At 34.3% G+C, this 14,729-nt stretch overlaps 2 protein-coding genes across 4 annotated transcripts in view; one reads left to right on the top strand and one right to left on the bottom strand.

Moving 5' to 3' along the window:
- LOC134854897 (uncharacterized) overlaps positions 1 to 14,729 on the top strand; it is a 582,728-nt gene that overhangs the window by 104,327 nt on the left and 463,672 nt on the right. The gene's annotated exons all lie outside the window — the stretch shown is intronic.
- Positions 1 to 14,729, bottom strand: part of LOC134854505 (GRIP and coiled-coil domain-containing protein 2-like) — a 92,927-nt gene that overhangs the window by 56,241 nt on the left and 21,957 nt on the right. For 2 of the 3 annotated variants that reach the window (XM_063870784.1, XM_063870783.1), the window contains exons 2-6: positions 5,696 to 5,790; positions 5,323 to 5,406; positions 4,260 to 4,343; positions 3,890 to 4,003; positions 53 to 3,656 (exon numbers count right to left, since the gene is read on the bottom strand). In XM_063870784.1, the coding sequence (XP_063726854.1) occupies positions 53 to 3,656; positions 3,890 to 4,003; positions 4,260 to 4,343; positions 5,323 to 5,406; positions 5,696 to 5,790 (3,981 nt within the window). Of the gene's footprint in view, positions 1 to 52; positions 3,657 to 3,889; positions 4,004 to 4,259; positions 4,344 to 5,322; positions 5,407 to 5,695; positions 5,791 to 13,659; positions 13,779 to 14,729 lie in introns of those variants that run through there. The other variant, XM_063870785.1, reaches the window with a different exon arrangement.

Genomic DNA, 14,729 nt, shown 5'->3' with positions numbered 1-14,729 from the left:
CGATAATTGCTGCAGAAAGAAAACCGTTTCAATATTGTATTTGCGATCTTACTTTTCTGTTGCAGCCATTTGTTTTCTTTCTCGGACCCCTCACTCATGCACTGTTCCTCCAGCCTCTTCAAAGAAGCCTCCATCTCTTTTCTCTCGTTCGAAATTTTCCCCTTTTCCTCTGATTCACTTTTCCAAGCACACAAAATACCTTCAATCTGACCTTTGACCTTTTCTTCTGCCTTATCTGACTGCGCTTTTAGCTCTCCGTTGCGAACAATTTCAGCGAAAAGAGATTCCAAACTATTCTCAAATGAAGTTAATTTTTTATTGGCATGCGATAATTTCTGATGAGTGTCTTTAGACTGCGCTGCAAACTCAAACAGCGCCTTTTTGATTTCAGAATCAACAAAGACAATTTTATCGTGAACTTCTGTCAAGTTTTCAGGTTCTTCCATATTTACAAGTGCAGAGATTTCGTCAATAAATGAGGACAAAAATCGGTCCACTTCTTGTGACAAAAGATTATATTTATGTGTCATTTCGACTTTTTTTGTTTCTAACTCTGTGAGCTCGCTTCTCAACCGACCATCAGCATCTTTACACGCTTCAAACTGAAACTTCATATTGTCAACCTCTTTGCATATCTCGTTTCGTTCCGATTCAGATTCACTCAAACTCTCCTTCAAGTCAGAATTCTCCAATCGAACTTCTTGAAGCTGTGATTTAAAATCTTCGATATTTTCTGAAAACCACGTGACAGATTTCTGCAGTGTCTCATTTCGACAAGTCAGTTCCTGAAGACTGTTTTCCAATGCCATGGATTTGTTCTGAAGCTCCTCAATAGTGCGATCTTTTTCACTGGTTTGAACTTCAAGCACTTTGTACATTTCGTAAACTTTGCTTTTCTGCTCCTTAAGTTCGGAGACACTCGTTTGCAGATTTGCTATTTCGCTTTCGCTCTTCGCTAGTTCTTGTGAGCTTTCAGATCCGCTACTTGCCAATTTGTCCAATAATTTATTCTTTTCGTTTTGCAATGCATCAACTTGAGCTGTAAGTTGTTCAATTTTTTCAGAGCAGTCTTTATACTCGGTTTTCAGTTCGGAGAAACTGTTTTCCCGGCTGTACGAGCTTTCTCTCAAACTGTCTATCTCTTCTGATATTTTCGATTTTTCAGACGCCGTCTGATCCAAAACTTCCGTCATTTTTTCCTCCAGTTGTGTATTTTGATCACGCACCCTTTCATATTGCAATTCCAACTCAGCAAGACTCGATTCCAAGTTCACAATAGTTTCCATTAGTGATGAACTCTGGTGAACTTTGTTTGCCAATTCGTCTTGTAACGCAGCATTTTGGTCATTCAGTTCTTGACAGGTTATTTCATAATCTTCAATTTGCTCCTTACAATGCACCAAACTCGAAATGTTCGATTCATTTTCAGTCGACACCTTTTCAAGATCACTTCTTAGTGCGGAAATATCTTCTTTCAGTTTATCTTTTGTCTGAATAAGCTCACGGACTGTTTCTTCTTTTTTACAAAGAGAATTCTTCAATGTTTCAATTTCATTAGCGCTTTTTTCAGACTTCTCCGTGCTTGCTAAATTGTCTTTCATTTGGTGAATTTCTGAACTCAACGCTTCAATCTGCGATTGCAATTCTGAGTTTTGCGTGACTTGGAAATTGAATCTCTGGGATAAATGTTCCAACTCAGTTCTCTGATCATTGCACTCAGAATTCTTACCAGTTAGTTCATTTTCAAGCGCCCCGATTTGTTCTCTCAATTGCGAAATCTGTTCTGAAAAAGAGTCTCTTTGTTCCTGAGACTCGGGTTCCGCTGAGGAAGTAACAGTTTGTTCACTATCTTGAACAACCATAGGTTCAACTTCTTCACCCTGATTTTGATTTTCTGCACGCGAACTATTCTGCAATTTACTTTCTTGTAACTCTTTAAACAATGATTCGTTTTCAACTTTGATCGATTCAAGCTGTTCGCTCTGGAAGGAAAGTTTATCCCGGAGTACACTACTTAGCTCCTTTTCATAGTCGAGCTCGTCTTGAATTTTAAATAAACCTTCTCTACATAATTCTAATTGCTCATTTAAAGTTACTGTTTCATTTTTATCTTCTTGCGATTTTTCATGGAATTCAGAACTGCTCTTTTCCATGGCTGAAAACTTTTCATCAAAATCTGTTAAAGTTTCTTCCATTTCAGTATGCTTAGATTTGTACTGGCTGCAAGTGTCTTGTAAGACCGAAACTTGATCTTCTAATATCGATATTTGCTCTTCTTTTTCAGCTATCAGAACCTTATCGGCTTTAAGAATTTCTTGTAAAACAGACACAAGCTCAGCGCTAGACGTCAAATCTTCGACTGATTTTGAAAGATGGTCTTTTTCCTCTTGTAATTTAGCATTCTGTTTCACGTATTTATCAACATCCTTGATCAGTCCTTTAACATCACTATAAATGTTTTCTTTCTCAGTTGTCAATGCCTCAAGCCGCTGCTCTAAGGAACTCTGAGATTGGATCAAGTCAGACTCGTGGTTACGTAATTCCTCAACTTCCGATGACAGACATTCCTTCTCATTGCGTAATTCAGACACCATGCTCAAATAATCATCACATTTTTCACACGATCTCGCTTCTTCCCTTCGAGACGATAGTTGCTGGTTTTCTTGTTGGTTTTGTTGAATTGGCGAACTTACCACGTCACAACTCGCAACCAAATCAGGTTCGATTCCGGCGTTGTTTTCCGAATTGGCAATGGGCGAACTAGGCAGTTTTTCTGTTTCCAATGCATTTAGTAATCCCTCTTTTTCCTTTTCCAGCTGACTTAGAACAATATTGATTGATATTAATTTACTTTCCACGCTTTCGTTGTTCGGAGTCGCAGATAACGATGACATCGCTGCAGGGGATTCTGTCTTTACAGGTGTGGTGCAGTTAGAGCTAGAAGTAGCAGGAACTGGACTGTCTTCACTGGGTATGGAATCGATTGAGATTTCCTCTTCAGGTGTCGACCTTTGTTCCTCAGGAATACTTTCCAGCTGTCGACTCATAGACATCACTTTAGAGGTCAAGTACGTATTGGTAGCCTGTAAGTTGAAGTTCCTCTCGGACAAAAGTTGTTTCTCGTTTTCTAACATCGCCTTTGTTTCTTCTTTTGCTTGCTTTGTGAGCTTCAAAGCCTCGCTTAGTTTGGCTCTTTCGCTGTTACAAGTTGTCAACTGTTGCTTGAGGTCAATAATTTGAAGCTTCAAATTTTCGTCTTCATCTCTGCAAACGTCAAACTGTTTTTCATCGGATTCAGAAAATTGATCTGTATTTTCTGCAGCGATACTCTTCTTGTTTTTGATATCATTTTCACTTCTATTTTTTAGTTCCTCAAGTTCAACTTTTTGCTTATCCAATATTTCATTAGCCGTCAAAACCTTTAGCTCAAGCGATTCAATAGTACTTTGATTAGTCTCCACAATGCTGTTCAGTTCCTGTTTTTCCTGTTCAAGAGAGGACAATTGCTCCTTAAGTGTCCTAAGTTCCGACTCGTACTGGAGTTTCTGCTGAGCCCACATTTCTTTTTCGTCCAACATGATACACTTTTCGTACTCGAGATCTTTGCTCAGTTTCTTCATTTCTAGCATGAGTCCGTCCTTTTCAGTTACCCATTCCTGAATGAGAAAATAATTTTTCACAGCAATCGAAAAATAATTCACAGCAATCGAAAAAGCTTAAATGAGCTATTATACAATTTAGAACAGCAGAAGTTTAGATTGAGAGCTTTTAAATCGTGCTATTCTACATGCATATGTCAAAAGAAACTCAAATTTAACGCGCGAAGAAAACAACGTTCAAATGACAAAAAATTAAGTTCGACTTCGATGTCAGATTGTCAAAAACTCACTTCGATTTTGGCCTGTGAGTTTTCTTTCCTCTTGTTCTTTTTGCCATTGCCTTGCAACTGCTTCAAAGCATCGTCCCTGGCAGCTGTCATCAGCTGCAACTCTTTGGACAGATTCTAAAAGTACACTTCCAATTCCATTATTGTGATTTTGCCAAGACACGCTTTAAATATGCCGAATTTGTGAGATAATTTGTTGGACTAAGAGTGCAAGTAAGCCATCCATTCTCATCTCAACAAAACCAAAAACGGCATTTAGTTCTTAAACCAGGTTTACAATAACGGTCTTCCGCCATGGATTAAACAGCTGGTATATGGTTACTTTCCCTCGTGGATGAAAGGTGAATCTTAATCAAAACGATGTGATGCTGACCTGTTTGTCTGTCTCCAGGAGTTGCATACTTTCCATAAAAGTGCTTTTCTGCATAGCCATACACTCAGACTCCTGTTTCAAACTCTGAAACGCAGAAAAATAGAAGAATTGCTTGTAACGGTTTTTTCTTATTTTAATTCGTTGACAAAATTTCAAATCCACAGAAGTTGAAAAATACTGAAAAAGGAAGGCATTAATTCCTTCATAGTTCGAGAATTAAGTCCAGGTTTCAAAAATCACTTTTCATGTCAGTTTTAGAAGAAAATGAATTAATTTCTCGTTGTTACAAAAATCATAATAAGCAAATACAATAACACAAAATTTTCAAACTCGGATTGTGGATTGCAGTGCAGGGTGCTGCCCTAAACTCAAAAACAGTCGAAATAACTAAATAATTAGATCAGTACGGGAATGACAGGAACAAAAACCAAATAAACACGGCGAAAACACAAGTAGCGGAAAAAATTTAAAAATCCATTTTTTACACAAAAAAACGTCGCTCGAAAATTCCGACGAGTCCAAGGGTAAATACAACAATTCACTGACGATATACACATTAAAAATCGCCGGCTATATATAAACTTGGCATAAATGTCTGCAAATTGAAAAAAAATGGGCTCCTTTTTCTCCCTTCCCCTTATGTCAAACCTGCACACCAATAATCGAGAGCAGGGGAATTTTGAGAAAAGGCAAAAAAGGCACTTTTGGAAAATATTGACCAAAAAATTGCGTTTTTCAGCGCGCACTCCCCTGTCAAAAATTCGTATACTTTGGCGCCTTTCGAAAAGTTTAGGGTCCGTCACCAAAAATGGATATCTCAAAAATAGTACAAAGGGGGTACCCTTTGGATCGGCAGGGGGTCGAATTCCTAAGTAGAAGGGGCGTCAGCCCCCCCCCCCCCAAAAAAAAATCAGCTGGTGATCGAGAACAAATTTACGGAATTCAACTATAACATAGCCAAGACAGCTGGAAAAACGTAAATGAACTCAACGAAAACGAAACCACACACTATATTGTACCAGTTTGAATTACTAGACAGATCCTCTCGTTCTTAAGCACTTACGTCATTTTCGCGTTTCAATTGCACCATTTCGGATTGCAGGTTGGTAAGCTCAGTCTCCAGCTTGTCCTTCTCCGAAGCAACTTGCTAAGAAAGAACAGATAATTGAAGCAGAGATTTAATTTGTAAGACACCAACAAACAAGATTTGGAAACTAACATATCTCCAGTTTTTTTTCGTTATTTGAAGTTAGTGATAATGTCATTTCTACCATCTAAGTAACGAACTGCACAAATCAAGCACCTAGTGAACCCTTTGACGTCAAAAACATCAGTACATAGCAAGGAAAGAGGTTACTAGATTGTGGTATCTAGCTGAATAGTTACACAACTTCAATGATTAAGTTATACTTTTTGTTGACTAGAGGGTGGCTCACCTCAATCTGAGCGAGTAGCTGCACATTGCCAGTGATTTGCACCCCCGCGTGCCCATCCGAAGACAACACTGTCGCCACATCTCCCTCCTTTGAATCTGAAATATGGAAAGAAAGCAATATGCTAAATTGCACTTATCAGGCAGTGAGAATTTCAAATTCAAAGCAAGGTAGTTGATATAAAAAATCTTTTTTGAATAGCTATGAACAATTCTTGTATTTCAGATTCAACTTTTCAGATTCAAGTCAGTTAACCACTTCATAGCTTTTATAATTATTAAACTAAGTGAATTAAAAAACCACAGTGTATCTCACTTTTAAGCAACTCACAATTAACACTCCTGGCCGAGTTAATTCTACTAAAACTGTAAAACGATAAAACTAAGTATGGAAGCTGATAAATAAAATACACATATATTCGAATATTCTCCAAATAACTTCCAAAAGGGGGCATTTTCCAAAAGACGGCAAGTGAACATGAAAATAAACAGATATGACTAGTAAAAATATTATTGCGCAGATAGTTTTTAGCTGATAAACTTAAATTGATAGAAAAAACTATGCCGGCTAAATTAATAACTGGCTAATCTAAAGAAAAATGGAAAGAAATTAGTGTCCAAATAAGGAAAGTACTACATTTCATACAAACATTACTTTATTTGACATATTCAGTTTGAAAAAACAATATGCTTCAAAAAAATAATCCAGTAAATAATACAAAACAATATCCAGTAAAGATGCTACTAACAAAGCGTTTATCGTATCGATTAGCATTCAAATTGAATCTAATGAGTGGGGTTTCAATCAGTCAAAAAATTAAAAATGAACTTCAGCCGATGATTTGCATTGATTTTTTTTTCGTTAAATTATTTGCGGGATCTACTTAACAATTGCCTTCCCTCCCCCCTTTTAAGAAAGGGGGGCAATTGTTAAGTAGATTGAAATAACGCATTTTTGAACAATCAGAATGCACCAAAATTCTAATTCTCAATAGAAAGCTCAGTGCTAACTTACTGCTTTTATTAATACGGTTGGCAATTCTTAAGTAGATACCAAAGGGGGGGGGGGCAATTGTTAAGTAGATCCAATTTGCGCCGTTACCAACGGCAGATCTCTTAAATATAAAACTTTTTCCCATAATTTTTGTTATTTTTTATATACTTAAGTCGTTTTTCGGACAACAGGAGCAGGTTGACATGTGGGCTTTGAATATACTCAATAAGAGCTCTAAAAGTCACCAAATTATCAACTCAGATTGAGTTCTGTAAATCAACTTCTTTGATAATTAGCATGAGAAAAATAAGTTTCTGACGCCAAAAAAATGAAATAAAATGTAGAATTCTATCATGAACAAACTCCTGCTGATTGTTCCGACGGCCCATTCAGATCTATGGAATATTTTTTTTAAAAAAACATGGTTTCAAGAAACGATGATCAATTTTAAATATTTCGAATTTCTTTTGAAAATCTTTTGCCACACGCTATGTTAAACTCATTTGGATGTGCGGTCAAATAGTAGACAACCTTTATTTCACACCGGTTAAAAAGCAGACAAATACAACTATTGACCAATCAGAATGGAGATAGAAAAACAAACGCAAGCAAGAATAAAAAGTAACTATTTATTTCCTATATTTGTTCGATTCTGATTGGCTAAGGCAGTACTTGTCTACTTTTTGACGCGTCTACTTTATGGTTGGTCTACTTTTTGCTACACATTCAGTTCAAACCTAGCGACTCATATATAACACAAAATAGCTAGGCTCGAGTCAATTTGAAAGAAACTCTTAGCGGAACAAGACTGCTCAATATCAGGACAAAGCCCTGAATGTTCCGACTGTCCCACAATTCATATCGAATAGTTTTTGGGAAAAAATATTGAAACCTATAATTTTTGGACAATATCAAAGTGTGAAATGTTGCATCGTACAAAATTAATACGACCGATCGGATTAGCTAGCCTCAATTCAATTTGGAACTATTTTGTTGTGTGGGATAATCCGCCACGTATAAATAATGCGAGTTACGCTCTCAGCAATATGAACAAATGCTTCAAAGCGCGCACAATTTAGTCCAGAACAAGGCCAATTTGGCAATTTTCAAACCACCAGAACTTTACAAAAATGATCGGAGGTGAAATATCTTTTTTAAATTTGAACTCAGGAAGTCGATATCTTCAATGGGGTATAAAAAGTTTTGTCCAAAACTTTTATTTCGATCGGCGAAAATTGATTAAAAAAACCACACCGATCATTTATATTTCGTTCTCTTCAAAAGTCGGAACATTAAATAGCCGCGTCAATAAAAAGCCGCTTACGCGTTAATATGTAGCACGAAAACTATGCCGTGTTCATTGACCCATATTGACAACTCTCAAAAACCCGTAAATTTACAAAAACTGGTCTTAAGTGAAACTAGCGTTTAACGCACCTCCTGTGCTTCGAATGTTTGACAACTCATGAAAAACCGCATACATTGGAAACCACATCTGCAGGCTTTTAGTGTACTCTGACAGCGCCCAATTATTTGGCTGGTAATGTGATATTTTATAAAATTCCTATTTTTCGTCATTTCGAAAAAATCAACTCTCGAAAAGTACAAATATTTGAGTAGTCATATTTGTAGGCAAGATTTACAACTTCTGGGAGTACCCTGGCAGCACCCAATTACAGGGTTGGGATATTTACATTTTGAAAATTTTTCAAGCGTAAGTTAATTGAAAATTTTGGAAAAATCATAGAAAAAATCCTCATATCTCGAAAACTAGAAGGATTTGAGCAATCATATTTGGAGGCAAGATTCGCAACCCCTAAGAGTACCCAGACATCACCCAACTACAGGGCTAGGAACTTCAAATTTAAAAAAAAAAATTTCGTTTTCTGAAAAACTTTGACAAAATCACTGAAACGTCATATCTGGAAAACTTTAAAGATTAGAGCAGTCATAATTGGAGGCAAGGTTCACAACCCATGAGAGTACTCTGACAGCCCCCAACTACAAGGCTGGGAATTTCAAATACTGAAGAAAAAAAACGAATGAGTTTTTTTGAGATTTTTTAGAAAAAAATCACAAAAAACGTCATATCTCATAAACTACAAAAATTTGTGCAGTCATAATTGGAAGCAAGGTTCTCAACACCCTGAGAGTACTCTGATAGCCCCTAACTATAGGATTTATACTCTCAAATTTGAAAAAAAAATCCTCAAGTTTTCTGAAAATTTTGTGAAAAATCACAAAAAACGTCATATCTCGAAAACTACAAAAAATTGAGGAATCAAAATTAGAGGCAAGGATCGCAAACTCCTGAGAGTACTCTGGTAACCCCCATTTACAAGGTTCCGAATTTCAAATTTAAAAAAAATTGATAGATTCTCTGGAAAATTTTTGAAAAATCACAGAAAATGTCGATCTCGAAAACTACAACGATTTGAGTCGTCTCATTTGGAGGCAAGATTCGCAATCCTTGAGAGTACTCTGACAGCACCTAACTATAGGGTTGGCAATTTCAAGTTTTGTAAATTACTTTGTTATTTGACTTTTCTGAAAAATTTTAGCATTCTTAATTGGAGGCCGAATTCGCAACCACTTTGTGAACCGTGACAGCATCCCACTATTGGGCTGCTGTTTTAAAACTCAGTGGAATAACTACTGAGATCAAACTGGGAAATCGGAAAAGAAAGATAGAAAGAGAAAGATAGAAAAAGAAAGATAGAAAAAGAAAGATAGAAAAAGAAAGATAGAAAAATAAAGATAGAAAAACAAAGATAGAAAAACAAAGATTGAAAAACAAAGATAGAAAAATAAAGACAGAAAAATAAAGATAGAAAAATAAAGATAGAAAAATAAAGATAGAAAAAGAAAGATAGAAAAAGAAAGATAGAAAAAGAAAGATAGAAAAATAAAGATAGAAAAACAAAGATAGAAAAACAAAGATTGAAAAACAAAGATAGAAAAATAAAGACAGAAAAATAAAGATAGAAAAATAAAGATAGAAAAATAAAGATAGAAAAATAAAGATAGAAAAAGAAAGATAGAAAAAGAAAGATAGAAAAAGAAAGATAGAAAAAGGAAGATAGAAAAAAGAAGATAGAAAAAGAAAGATAGAAAAAGAAAGATAGAAAAATAAAGATAGAAAAAGAAAGATAGAAAAAGAAAGATAAAAAAATAAAGATAGAAAACTAAAGATAGAACAAAAAAAATAGAAAAACAAAGACAAAAAATAAAGATAGAAAAATGAAGACATAATGACATATTCAAATTAATTAAAAAATCAGGTATTCAGACAGACAGACAGACAGACTTAGTTTGGCCTCGAAAAACTTAATAAAAGATTAATTACTTTGCGGAAAACAGTGCAATGCTTAAGAAAATTTTTGAATTAGTTTTCCGAAAAGTCATTAATTATTCAGCATTGCACTATATAGCTTAAACATGAAAAAATTCTTTCGTTAAACATGCAAAATTATTAAGCTTGAATATGGGAGATAGCTGTCACTAGCATTTAAATTTAGTATAGATATACAGATACCTTTATAATTTTGAGTTCACAATATCCATGTCTATCATATTGTATAAAAACTCCTTTCAAAAAAGTATTTTCAAGAAGTTAGCTGTACAATTCGTGCGGAAATCGATTATTTTTTAAACTTAGTTTTACAATTTTATAATATCCGCACCTTTTGTAAGAAGTTTTTTTCAATGTGTTTTAGATCTGACACAAATTTAAAATTTATTTTGCAATCGGTCAGTTTTAGTTTCGATGGCCTGAATATTTTTGCCTAAATTGAAATTTTAGCGATTTCTTCGAGAATTTGAATTCTCAATTCTGATTAGACGAAAAAAACTGTAAATAAATTTCCAACAATTGGTCCCTCCATCATGGGGAACCTCACCAGCTATTAACATGTTGCTAGACACTAATTGCCAATTTGTATTCCACATAGCGTGCGGAGGAAAAATTTTCAAAAAATCTTTCTTGCTTAACAAATGACTTATTCCTTGAACCTTACACGGCAGTCGGAACAATTGAGGCATTGCCCTGATAACGAGCAGTTTTTTTCATTTTCAATCAACTGAAACTTTCAACTTCAGCTTTAGAATCTTCGTTGCATTAATAATCTAGCTACTAGCAAGCGTGTCTCCAATGATCAGTCGGCTCGCAAAAATTTAACAAGTTCAGCCATATCGTAAATCGGACAGGAAAAAATGAATTTCACAGACCGATTCGGCTAGATAAAATTGAAAATTTTTTCTAAGCAATCTACTCAAGCTATGAAACTTTGAAATATTTTGAAAGTTATTCAATAGATCGAATTCGTCCGCGATAAAAACAATAAATTTTCTAAGCAAGCTAATCAATAGAGGAAACTTTGATTTATTTTAAGTTATTTCACCAAGAGAATCAGATCGCGAAACTTTTCAATTGAAGCTAATCGACAGATGAAACTTTGAAATAATTTAAGTTATTTTATAAACGATTCGGTTCGCAAAAAGTTAGTTTTTCTTATGCAAGCTATAAAATTTTGAAATATTTCAAGCTTCTTCATAAATCAAATCGGTCCGCGAAAAGTTTATGTTTTTCTAAGAAATAATTCAAAATGTTTCATGGAGCGAATCAATTCGAGAAAAGTTCAGGTTTTTCTTTCTAAGTTATTCAAGCTATGAAATTTCGAAATTGACTTACTTCAAGAAGGGAATCGGAAGGCAACCAATTAATCTTTGAAAAATTTCATGTTATTTCATAGACCGAATCGGTTCGCGAAAAATTAAAGTTTTTTTAGGCAAGCTATTCAAGCCTCGAAGCTTTGAAACATTTCAAGTTTTTTCGTAGACAAATTCTTTGGGCAAAAAGTTCAAGTTTTTCCAAGCAAGCTATTCAAGCTACAAAACTTCGAATTATTTCAAGTTTTTTCATACCTTGAAACGGTTCAAAAATTCAAATTTTTTATAGTTTGATTCGGTTTGCAAATAAGTTTTTCCGAGCAAGCTATTCAAGCCTTGAAACTTTGAAATATTTCAAGTTGTCTCCAAAACGAATGGTTTCACGAAATTTTGAAGTTTTTCTAAGCTAGCTATTCAAATGTTGAAATTTCTAAATCGGAATTTTTCAAGTTATTTCATAGACTGAACTGAATATAAAAATTAGAAAGTTTTCTAAACATGTTAAGCAAAGTATGAAACTGTGAAATCAATACTTTTCATAGACTGATTCTGTTTGCGAAAAGTTAAAATTTTTCTAAGCAAGCTATGAATATATGAAGAATTTCAAATTATTCCATTGACTGATTCGGTTTGCGAAAAGCTTTAGGTTTTTCTAAGCAAACTATTCAAGCCTTAAACTTTGAAATATTTCAAGTTTTTTAGACTAATTCGGTTTGCTAAAGTTTTATGTTGTCCTGAGCTAACTAGTCAAGCTATGAGACAATGCAATGTTTCAAGTTGTCTCATAGATGAATCGGTTCACGAAAAGTTATGTTGAAATCTAAATAAAGCATTGAAACATTGAAATCTAAATGAAGTTATTTCAATAGTCGAATCGGATTGCTTAAGTTAACTTTTCTAAGCATAAAGTTGCTGTTTCTAATTGATTGGTTTCAGACTGAAATGAACCTGTAAACGCGAAACTTTGGTCAAACTGTCAGGCCTTGAAGTTGAATCGAGTTCATCTCGCTGTGATTGATTCGTGAACGTTGTGCTCAATGATCGCTCTTAAACATTGCGTCTTATGGCAGCTAAAACGTGGCATTAAGTTTTCTGTCATTCAATTAAAATATAGGATAGGATACTACGCTGGATAATTTGATTCAATACAAGCGCATTTAAACTGCCAATGAACTATAAAAAACGCCTGATTTAATTCAAAAATTATATGGTCTTACAGCTCTTTAAATTTCATAAATAGTTTTAGTTAAAAATTTTTAGACACAGGCGCAGTTGCACTTCGCATACACAAACAAAATTTGACCGATACTCCTACCTGAAAAAACTGAACGAGTAAAATTGTGAGTCTGCATAATTTCTTAAGTGACGCACGCCAACTTTGAGTCCATATAATTGCTAAGTGACGCAAGCTAAGTATGACACATTAGCAGTACCGGTAAATTTGAAAAAAAAAATTGCCAACTAACATGCCTCAATTTATAATGTCGAAGCATTTTAACTAGCATACTAAACAGTTAATTAAAAACATCCGACCTTGCCCAGGTTTGAACTCTCTTATTTTGTTGTGGGTCTCCTTGCCTACTTTTACGCTACAGAACCATGATAACTTGAAGCTAAAGTGCTATTTGTAATATAATAGTTTGTGTTAATATACTTGGCATTAGCTGTACTTCATAGCTGGTTATTGCTCTCATGCACTTACTACAAAAAAGAACACTTTCAAAATGAGTATTTGAAATTTGCTGGGAAAAAAAGGAGTTCATACTAATAAACTAACCCAATTTGAGAAAAATGGATCACAAGATAATCTCTTTCACTGAGCTGGGAAATATTTAAATTAAACTCCATTTTCGAAACTAATAGTCATGGACGTTTTTTTGAGCGTTTTGCACTTTCGTTATTGACAAGCGTAACTTACCTTCCTTTTAACAAATGAATTTGTTTTGAGCAGAAAAAGAAATCAAAAGTCGAATCGCGGCAATTCAACTTCTGAGACTTTCCTGGAAAAAAAAATAACCTTAAACCTCAAGGCCTAAACAAGTATCTTCATTTCGTTCATTGGCACTTTCCAAATAAGGGTCCTGTTTCAAAAATTCGCATGAAATAGGCGATACATTCAATGAATGAGCTTTGGACCGTTCAAAGGCCGTAGATTGGATGAGACTTTTCGCGCATGAATACAGCTCCCTCCAATTTTATTTCCATTCAATCTTAAAGGCGTGACACTCAACAGCAAGTCACGTGAGGTGAAAATACATAACTAAATTCTTTTAGAACACTCGTAAAATATCGATTTTGATACTTACGCGTGATGTTCATTATCACAAATGAAGAAATAAGATCATCTTCAATATCTTCTTTTTCTTCTTCCACAAGCGGTTTCTCTATTATCTGAAGGTAAAATCTATGGAACGGATAACATAAACATAACGGCATGAGAAGCTACTCGACACAAAAAAAATAAATCAAGGTGATCATTGCATTCACCACGGTGAAAAACGGGTTTCTCTCAACACTTACAATGATTTCAAATATTTAAAGAATAAACTTGAATGAAACTCATAACTCACAAAATTATTTATCGGTTTATATATTACATGAGCTCCAAACGAATATGTCACTTATCTCAAAGTTCTCTTAGCGAATACAAAAGTCACAGTAAGTCTACTTGAAGTTGAATAAAAACAGGTAGGCTTTTAGAAATAGACCAAAAACTAAACTAAAATGGATGAAAACTTTAATATAAACGAAACAATAAAACAATATAAAAGTCAACCCGAGATTATAGGGTAAAACAACGTATTTTCGCTTTAATTCAAATTAGTCAAGTTAAATTTGAAGAGAATTACTCTTCCTGGTAAAACAAACAAACAGTAAAACTAACAAATCGTTTAACGATTATTAACAGCAACTCAGATCATGAAAAAAAAAAACTAGAAACTTCATATTCCAGGAATAATCCTAACGGTAAAAGTCGTTTGATAATCCTAACGATAAAATTCGTATGGTTTATACGTGTAGAAATGAGCAGCTGTAGGTTAATTAATTTTGCTCAGATTCGTTGACCGAAAAGATATATTTTTCAAGCCACAGTATGAATATAGTTTTACGAGAATATTAAAAAGTTGGAACACACAAAATTAATTAAAAACAGTTATTTCTTAATTTTGAACAAAATTTGCGTGCATTCATGAATTTTCAAGAGACCTCCAGACATAATTTTGGTCTCAAAAACTAGCTTTTGCATGCAAAAAAAATCTGAAATATATATAGTTGCAAAAAAAATTGGAACAAACAGAATTATTTGTAGTTAATTCCAAATTGTTGGCAATATCGGTGACCTTGAGCAATTTAATTGGTAAAAAATGGTTGTTTT

This window comes from Symsagittifera roscoffensis, chromosome 9, assembly GCF_963678635.1.
Source record: "Symsagittifera roscoffensis chromosome 9, txSymRosc1.1, whole genome shotgun sequence".
Classification (NCBI taxonomy): domain Eukaryota; kingdom Metazoa; phylum Xenacoelomorpha; order Acoela; family Convolutidae; genus Symsagittifera; species Symsagittifera roscoffensis.
The sequence above is the reverse complement of the archived record's forward strand: the minus strand, read 5'-3'. Positions and strand labels throughout refer to the sequence as shown.